General features: G+C 44.6%; 1 protein-coding gene across 5 annotated transcripts in view; it reads right to left on the bottom strand.

Moving 5' to 3' along the window:
* Nucleotides 1-5,348: 5,348 nt before the first annotated feature.
* Nucleotides 5,349-10,244, bottom strand: part of KLHDC1 (kelch domain containing 1) — a 49,175-nt gene continuing 44,279 nt past the window's right edge. For 4 of the 5 annotated variants that reach the window (XM_034648550.1, XM_034648551.1, XM_034648552.1 and 1 more), the window contains one exon: nt 5,349-5,773. In XM_034648550.1, the coding sequence (XP_034504441.1) occupies nt 5,587-5,773 (187 nt within the window). In that variant the 3' untranslated portion in view covers nt 5,349-5,586. Of the gene's footprint in view, nt 5,774-9,513; nt 9,942-10,244 lie in introns of those variants that run through there. The other variant, XR_004622184.1, reaches the window with a different exon arrangement.

The raw sequence follows: 10,244 nt of genomic DNA, 5'->3' as shown, positions 1-10,244 counted from the left end.
CCGCCGCCGCCGCCGCCCCGGCCCGCGGCCGGCCCGGACCCCGGAGCGGCGTGCGGCCGAGCTCGGACACCTGCGGGCGCTGCAAGGGTGGGAAGACTTGTAGCCACGTTCTCGCAGAAAAAGGTGTTTGCGGAGAAGTCCTCCTCGTGTGATGGAGGAATGTTCTCTAAGGCTTCACGGTCCGAAAAGGGGTAGTGACGTTGCTCCGCAAGTTTCTGGTCTCAGTCTCTGCAAGACAGAGGTCCACGCCCTGCTCTCCTGTGGCCACGACGCGTGGCGCCTGGCCCTCCCGCCTGCTGCCACAGCCCGATGCTCGCAGAGCGACCCTGGTTCAGCAGAGATCTTAGGGCGGCATCCCTCACCCAGTTTGGAAAATGGTACCCAAAAAGTATTTCAGAAGCCATCACCCCCCAGCCCTTAAGGGAGAATGGCAAATCTTGTTCACCTACAAGGATACTATTTTGTCTTTCATTTTGTGTGATACATTTCCATTAGGTCAAGAAAATTAAGAATTCTTGGAATCTAAACTTGATTCCTCACCTGTAAAACAGGGCTGGCCGGAATACACCTGAAATCCCTCACGTACTGGTATCTCTTTACTTGGATGTGTCTGGTGAGAGGAGTGTGCCGTATTGTCCGGTCTTTACGCTGTGACCACTACTTGGAAGGAACACTTTGAACAATAACAAAGACTTTCCTGACTCCAATTTTCATAGCCTGAAACTCCTTCCCTAGGAGTTTACAATTTATCAAAATTGTAGGATGGGTGAAAGCAGGGCTTAGAGGGAAATTTATAACACTGAATGCATATATTAGAGAAGAAAGATCTAAAATCAATCATCTAAGTTTCCATCTTAGGAAGCCAAAGAATAACAAATTAAATGCAAGTGGAAGAAAAAAAATAATAAAAATTTAGAGCTGTATCAATGAAATTGAAACCAAGAAATAAGCAGAGAAAACTAAAAGCTGGTTCTTTGAAAAGATCAAAAAAATCAATAAGCTGCTAAGCCAGGCTAACTAAGGAAAAAAGAGAAGAGACACAAATTACTAACGTCAGAAATGAAATAGGGGACAGCACGACAGACTCCATGAACATTAAAAGGATAATACAAACTCTGCCCCTATATTTGATAACTTAGATGAAATGGACCAATTCCTTGAAAGACAAAATCTGCCAAAACTCACATAAAAAATAGACAATCTGAATAAGCCTAAGTCTATTAAAGAAATTGAATCAATAATAACCTGCCAAAACAGAAAACAACAGGCCCACAAGGGTTCACTGGTAAATTCTAACCATTTAAGGAACAGATCAATTTTCTATAATCTCTTTTATAAGATAGAAACAGAGAGAATACATTCCTAACTCATTCTGAGGCCAGCATTACCGTAATATTAAAACCAGACAAAGACCTCACAAGAAAAGAAAACAACAGCCTGGATGTTGGTCATAACATAGATGCAAAAATTCTCACCAAAGTATTAGTAAACCAAACCCAAAAAATTAAAAAAAGAATTATGCACCATGACCAACTAAGACTTACCCCAGTTTGCAAAGCTGTTCAACATTCACAAAGCAGCTAATGGAATCCACCAAAAAATCAAATGATCATACCCATAGAAGCAGAAAAATTAACACCTGTTCAGGATAAACACTCTCAGCAAGGCGTGCCTGGATGGTTCAGTTGGTGGGATGTCGGACTCTTGGTTTCAGCTTGGGTCATGGGCTCTGTGTTCTGTGTGGAGTCTGTTTGTCCCTCTCCCTCTGCTCCACCCCCACTCGTGCTCTCCTCTCTCTCAAATAAATAAAAAAAACTTTAAAAAAAAATTCTCAGCAAACTAGGAATAGAGAGGACCTTCCTCAACTTGATAAAGAAGATCTATACAAACCTACAGTTCACATCATACTTAGTGGCGAGAAACTCAAAGCGTTCCTACTAAGATCAGGAACAAGGAAAGGATGTCTCCTCTCACAACTACTTTCTAACATCATACTGGATTGTCCTCACTAGTAATTATTCTATGTAGAAAATCCTCACAAAATTACTCTGGTACATCCAGACAATGGAATATTATTCAGTGCTAAAAAGAAATGAGCTATCTTTTCAAGCCGTGAAAACATACAGAGGAAACTTGGATGCTTACTGCTACTGACGTACACCAACTTGGAAAGGCTACACACTGTATGATTCCAGCTATATGACATATGGAAAAGGCAAAACCATGGAGTAAAAAGATCAGGGGTTGCCAGGGGTTAGTGGGGAGGGCGAAATGAATGAACAGAGCACAGAGGATTTTTAGGGCAATGAAATGATTTTATATGCTACTAAAATGGTAGACACATGTTTTTACACATCTGTCTAAACCCGTAGAATGTATACCACCAAGAGAGAACCCTCATGTAAACTTTGGACTTCAGGTGTGTCTTAGCTCGGCTGCTATAACAAAATACCACAGACTGGATGGTTTGAACAACAGACGTTTATTTCTCCCACTTCTAGAGACTGGGAAGTCCAAGATTGGATTCTAGGTGGGGGCCCCCTTCCTGGCTTGCAGATAGCTGCCTTCCCATTGCATCCTCACATGGCAGGGAAAGAGCAGTGAGCTCTGGTTTTTTGCCTCTTCTTAGGACAGTAATCCCATCATGGGGTCATCACCCTCAGGAGCTCATCTACTAATTACCTCCGGAATACCCCATCGCCAAATACTAAGACACTGATTGAGGGTCAGAGTTTCAATATACGAATTTGGGGGGGAACACAAACATTCAGTCAGTAACAGGGTGAGAGAAAACGTTCTTGTTGTTTCCACGAGCTGGACTGTGTGATAACCTCATCAAACCGGAAATATCAACATAATCACATTAATACGATGAAAAAACAGGCACGCGCGTGTGCACACACACACACACACACAAGGTGGGCAGGGAGCATTATATGTTTCTTAAAATTGCTTCTTTTCTTTTGAAATGCTCTGAAGTCAAAGAATTTTAACTTGTTAGTATATTCTATCCTGAAAATTATTATATCTTAGTTTATGTTATTTCTCACATGCACATACAGTATAAAAAAGTATCAGTGAAAACATCACTTTGTGCCTAGACAGAAGGCACAAAGTTCTAAAGAATACTTTGGCGCTTGTATCCAAAGGCTCACCATTTTTTAAAGGTGCGCACAGAGATACTAGTGGGAAACGTACCCTAACCGGGACGTGTTATTGACTACATCATCCTAAAGACGACAATACTCTAAAGAATTCTTCTGACAACGGGAAGAACACCCTGAGAACCCGTAATACAGACGGCCAGACACCTTTTCCTTGAGAACCAGATTGGAAACCTATTCGGTGAACCATCTGAGAAAACAACAACTATGGACCCCTGTAGAGTCGTGTTTCAAACAGAGAGCCTGCGAGGGGAGCTCGGAGAGGAAGTCAGGAGGCTTGGGCTCCTCCATGCTGCGGAGGCCAGCGGCACAGAAGTTCATAGTAAACCATCAGCTGGTGAGAGGTAAGGATCGATACTGCTTGGCTTCTTCAAAACAGGCTTTGCAGGCTCCCAGAATTTCTACATCTCCTAACGGCAGAAGCCAAGTCTGGTTTAAGCCAACTTTTGGAGCTTGAAGGTAAAGAAGAGACTTTCCTGCCCCTCTTCCTATGGGGCTCCTACCTCAAGACATACAAGCCCCTGAGGCAGCCCAGGGTATTAAGTCAGAGGTTCCGTATGCCACAGATAATAGATTCCTGCTGAAGCCTAAATGATAGTGTATTCTGAGGGAGCTAATCCAACTTTTAACATTCTAAGTAAACCATTGCAAACCAGAAGTGCCTTTCTGAAAGGCTACAGGAGGCATCTGCATAACCTAGAATTCAAATTCACATGATCTACATTTGAAAAAATGTTCATTCCATTCGTGTCATCTATCACTGTCCAATAGGTTTTGGTATGTTTTCCCTTAAAAATGCCGATAACAGAAGTTCATGTAATAATTATGTTTAAGATGTATATTACCTGAGAGATTCATTTTCTAAATCTGTTATTCAGTCTAAAAATGGAAGGAAGGAAGGAAGGAAGGAAGGAAGGAAGGAAGGAAGGAAGGAAGGAAGGAAAGGAGGAAAGAAAGAAAGAAAGAAAGAAAGAAGAAAGGAAGGAAAGAAAGAAAGAAAAGAAAACTTACACTAAAATACTGTTTGCACAATCAACTCTAATGACTGGTTCACACTAACAAAACTAAGAAAATAGTGTATCTATATAGTTCGTATAATAAATAAAATGTAAGCACAAAGTATGTCAATACACAAATAGAAGCTTTACCCATCCAAAATACGGTACATATATATATATATATATAAAATATATCTGTAAAATTTAATAAACTACTATAAGCTACTATAATTATTATAAATTACATATATATTTCAATATAGAAATATAGTCTAACATTTTAAATTTTAGAGATAACTTGAATGGTGGTGTTATGGAGAATAATTTCATACACTGAGCTTTTTAATAATTCATTGTTATTAGTAATTCAATGGAAGGGTATGACTGATAATATGAGTAATTTCTTAGCTATGGCAAAAGTACCAGTTTAAGGACTATAAAGATAAAGACGGTGTCCGTTTCTGCAGAGGCAGTTAATACTGACGATCAGTGGGAAGAGAACACATTTCCAATATCGTGGGTCTCGAGGACCAGCTCTTAGAGTGCTGTGGGCCAAACAGCAGGGTTCTATACAGGCCAACTACTAGGGTACCACCCACTTCATTACTTACAAAGACTACGGTAGGAGCATTCTCCCAAGGCAGAAATGTACTTGCGCGTGTGTCCGCAAAGGCAAGAAATCCACTGCGTCTCAGCACGTCAGAGTCTGGGTGACAAGTACGCCTCTACTTGAAAACATGGTCTTTCTATCTACACATGTGGACAAACTAACAACGTAGGGATAACGGAAAGACAACGGAAGACATTTATTCTGCTACTCAAATAAAGGAGAGGAAAAGGTATGATGCTGAAAGAGAGACTGTGTTACGTAAGTTTGAAGGGCGAGAGGCCAGTACTGAATACGCACCAGTGTTTGCCGAGTTTATCATTTTGTCCAGATGGACCAGTTACTCAAGGAGAAGTTTTTTAAATAACTGGGTTACTTAATGAGAAGCTGTAGGTAATTTTAAAGTGGCGTGAGAAAATCCATTCTTTCCAAAAGTTGATGTATAGTGTTGGTATCTATCTATTATTATGTTGGGGGATTTCTACAGTCCTTGGGTTAATCTCTCATTCTCCTCAAATTCATATAAACTTTCCAGTAAAGAGTACACAGTGAGTTAAAAATCTCTTACAATTGTACTTACTTTCAGAAAGTATATTTCTTCCTGCAGCTTATTAGGAAATTAGTTTACAAATATAAATATAAATTAATCTTCCATTAACATCTTATTCCCATATATTCCAAGACATAAAATCACTTTAACATAGCATTTTTCTTTCGAATTTTATCTTCTAAATAAAGCCTCCAATTTGGGGGGGGGGTAAATATACAGTCTGATTAAAATGTTTACACATATTAAATATATAGGGTATGTAACAATTTAATTGCTAGTGATCCACTGATACTTATTTTCTCTTTCTTCTTTTTGGGCTCTTTGTTCTTCTCGGTGATTAGCTGCAGTCCAAAATGTTATTTTTTTGAGTACTTGTTGCAGAAGTTTAGGAGGTAATAAAGATATCTGATTTTCTAAAATTATAGCATTTTTGCCAATGCAGTCAAGGCATGACCTGTAAATAAAACATAACAGAATTATTAGTTTTTTAACCCAAAGTTATAATTTATAGGTAAGTATTCTTCAAAACAATCATAAAGTTTTTACATGATAACGTATTTCCTCTGTATGGTTTGGAACATGGTAGGACACACATTCTTCCCAGAACACCACGGTAATTACATATTTTTATAGCATAGAGGCCGTATCTGTCCAAAATCCAATGGAACAGAAATTACACCTTACCACGCACCACGCATAATGTTATTTAAGCAGAAAAGATTCAGACTTAGTTTCAAGCAGGTTAGTCTATAGCAGATTGTTTTTCATTTATCCTTCCAGTCCAATAACCACTTAACCTTCTCTGAGAACTCTCTTTTTCTTCCGTCACCCCAAGATGAAGCATCTAACATCCATTTTTACACCACGGCCCTGGTCCTCCCCATCCCGCGCTGTCCTCACGGCGCTGGCACACCTGACTTACACTGACCCAGAGAGAGCAGGTCTGAAGAGACGAATGAATGGAAGAGCAATATAGAAAGAGCCCATGGGAGACCCCCGTGAGGTCCCCCCCTTCTGGGCCCCGAGTTCACTTCGTCCCCTTTGATTCTCCCAAAGAGTGTGTCCTTCCAAATACCGTTCCCTTTTTATCTTAAGCTACTTTGAAGAGGATTTTGTATTTTAAAACGAAAAGAAACTTAAGAACTATGAAGAAAGCATCTATTTCAACGGATATACTTTAAATCAAAAAGGTAAGTAAATCTTCATTTGGTTCGGCTGTAGTCCGCCTCAGCCGTCAGTTTACGAGGACTTACACTCTAGATACCTGCATCTTCTTCCATACTTTCATGAAGCCTTTTCTCTCCACTCTGCGAAAACTCGAAGTGAGGAGAGCGAATACGTTCTGCACAGACACGGGAGAAGTACAAGCAGACGACACGAATCCCGCACTAGGTGTAAACCTACTGGGCGGCTCTCTGCGCACAGCAGCTCCCGCGCCCCTTCCACGGGGGGGAGGGGAAGAGGCAGGTGAGGACGCGGACTCTATCGTCACTGTCCATGCACCGATTCACCACATAGCTGTTCGTGCACACTACCTGGGAGGAGGAAAACCCCCGTTTCAACTTTTTTAAAAAAGATTTTATTTATTTGAGAGACAGAGAGAGAGTGCCGGCACGAAGGGGGGAGGAGGGGGGAGGAGCGGAGACAGAGAAGCAGGCTCCCTGCTAGCAGGGAGCCCTGGGGTGGGGGGAGCAGGTTCCAACCCAGGACCCTGGAATCCTGACCTGAGCCGAAGGCAGATGCTTAACTGACTGAGCCACCCAGGCGCCCCCACTATTTCAGCTTTCAAGGAGATTATAATTTAGTGAAGATAAACAATGCTGTGACTAGGATAGCAGGAAATTTCCATGCCGGGTACAGGGTTCTAGGGGATTCAGAAAGGAAGCATAACCAAGATGATTGCAGCAAAGGAAACTTTCCAGATGGGATGTCCAAGCTGAGGCCTTGAGGGTCTCAACAAATTAAATAAAAGTATTCCATGATGGACGAACCACCTTGCAAAGCCCTAGAAATGCAAAATAAGATTTATTACAGAAACTGCAATTGAGGTTCAAATATAGCTCTAGCAGGGGTGCCTGGTTGGCTCAGTCGTTAAGCGTCCGCCTTCAGCCCAGGGCGTGATCCCAAAGTCCTGGGATCGAGCCCCGCATGGGGCTCCTCCGCTGGGAGCCTGCTTCTTCCTCTCCCACTCCCCCTGCTTGTGTTCCCTCCCTCGCTGGCTGTCTCTCTCTGTCAAATAAAGAAATAAAATCTTTTTAAAAAATACAAAAAACCAAATATAGCTCTGGCAGAGTGTGGGGGGACATGGGACATGGCAAGAAAAGAAGTAGAGAGAGAGGCGGAGGCCCTCAACACCACGGTAAGGGATCTGCGGTTTGTCTAAGGGCAGTGGGAGCCACTGACTCATCACAGTGTAAAAGGTGCATAAGCCCTGATCCACCAACATCCCTTCCAGGAATTTCCTCCTGAGAAGATAGGCAAGTTTTCCAAAAGCATATACAAGAATATTATACACATGATTTTTTATAATAGCCCCAAACTGTAGATATCCTAAATATATATTAATAGACTGGTAAGTATACTTCCATGAAACAGAATAGTGTATAGCCATTACAAACATAGAGATCTATAAATCACTGAATGCTTATATATCTACATGAACTATACCCACAATATGAGTTTCAAAAGCAGGTTATAAACAGGATGCATAATCTGACCCTTTCACACACACGCGTGCCCACACACACCCCTGTCTATACTGCTCTCGCTAAGGTTCCAATGACCTCTTAGCATGGTTAAATCCACATTTTTCACTTTAAACTGTGGAAGAATAAACATCAAACTCTTAACAATGATCATTGTAGGTGACGGCTCACTTTTCTTTTACCATATATTTTTCACATTGTATGAATTTTCTTGGTAAATATTTTTCTTTTCTTTCTTTTTTTTTTTTTAGATTTTATTTATTCATTTGACAGAGAGAAAGACAGCCAGAGAGAGAGGGAACACAGGCAGGGGGAGTGGGAGAGTTAGAAGCAGGCTCCCAGCAGAGGAGCCTGATGCGGGGCTCGATCCCAGAACTCTGGGATCACACCCTGGGCTGAAGTCGGAAGCTTAACGACTGAGCCACCAGGCGCCCGTATTTCTTATTTTTTATCAGAATAAATAAAAGAGGTACTTCTTTTTAAAGCCATGTGTGTAACAAACGTATGATGGGCATGACCCCACAAATACATCAGGTCACAGAAGTTCTGGGACAGGAGGAACCACACCCTGTTCATCTTTGGCTTTTCCCCAGCGTCTCACCGCTGGAAGGCTAACGTCTGGGGACGGAAATGTACAACCGAGGGGCGGCTCCGGCCGCACTGCGGACTGCGGGGGCGGGGGGCGCGTACGCATCACGCGGCTATACCACGAAATTCCTCGACCTTCAAGGGTTGATTTTCTAGGCGAGGTTCCGACTCAGCACCCCGCCCACTGAGCCGGCTGGGTGCCCGCGGAGACCGGCTCCGCAGGTGCACGGCGGTGGGCGCTCGGGGAAGCGCCGGGCGTCCGCCTCCGGCCCGGCCTCGAACACGAGCCCCTCGGCTCCCCGCGCTTTCTGGCACCCCCGCTGTGTCCGCACGCACCCCTGCCCCGGGACGCCCCGTCCTAGCTCTCCCCGAGCGCCGTCCGCCCCCGGGGCTCCCGCTCCTCCTGCGGCTCCCGGGCTTCATCCCCTCGCCCGCGGGGGTCGCCGCCGCGCCCCGGCTCCTTCTCCCCCGTCCCTGCGGGCTTCGGGGGCAAAACGTGCTCCAGCCTCTGTAACCTCCCTCAGGGCAGGTCCGCCTCCGAAACCCTGCGCCTGCACCCCTCCCGGGCCGCAGGCCTGTGTCGGATCGCGCACCCCTCACCCCCCGCGCCCTCGGGTCTCCGGACACGAGGGCCCCTCCGGCCTGAGCCCCGCCCACGCCGCCCCGCCCGCACGCACCCTCTCGCCGGCAGCCTGGCCCCGCCCCACCCGGCCTCGGAGACCCGGCCGGCCGCCTCCCTCCTCCTTGGTCTGCTTCTCCCTCTGACCCTTCCCACCGCTCATTCTCTCTCAAATAAATAAATAACATCTTAAAAAAGAACAAAAGAAAGAAAATCCTAGGGAAGAGAAAACACATTTACAGCGCTGCGTGGGTTAATCGGAGAACACCTGTGTAAGCGAACCTGCGCGGCTCAGACCGGCGCTGTGAGAGGGTCAGCCGGGCCCTCACCCCTCCTGTGGCCCTGGTGCTGCGCCCGAGAGGTTACCCTTGTGATGACTGCCAAACTCCACGGCACTTCAATCCAGATAACTCTGTGACCTCTTACAGTAGGGAGTCTCTTCCTCTTCAGTGCTTTCCTCCCTCCCTTTCACATTCCCATGATCTTCCGGTTCACCCTTCACTTCCGGGTCATTGTCTTGCGCCTCTTTTCCTCTAACTCCTCAGACGTTTTCTTAGTGCTTGCTTGTTGGCTTCATCCTTGGGCAGAGCTAACACGTGCCCATTTACGCTACAATGATTTTGTTTTAAGATTTTATTTATTTGACAGAGAGAGAGAGAAAGCACAAGTAGGCAGAGCAGCAGGCAGAGGGAGAAGCAGGCTCCCCACTGGGCAGAGAGCCCTATATGGGACTCAATCCCAGGACCCTGGGATCATCACCTGAACTGAAGGCAGATGCTTAACTGACTGAGCCATCCAGGTGCCCCATGATTTTTTCTTTTTTTTAAGTAGGCTCCATGCCCCAACATGGCGCTTGAACTCATGACCCTGAGATAAAGACCAGAGCTGAGATCAAGACCTGGATACTTAACCAACTGAGCCATCCAGAAGCCCCTATCCTCCGATGATTCTTTATGTCTAGTCCAGACATCTCTCCATATATTTAACTAGTTAATGAATACCTCCATTAAAGA

This window comes from Ailuropoda melanoleuca, chromosome 20, assembly GCF_002007445.2.
Source record: "Ailuropoda melanoleuca isolate Jingjing chromosome 20, ASM200744v2, whole genome shotgun sequence".
NCBI lineage: Eukaryota > Metazoa > Chordata > Mammalia > Carnivora > Ursidae > Ailuropoda > Ailuropoda melanoleuca.
This window is presented reverse-complemented; position numbering and strand designations above follow the sequence as displayed.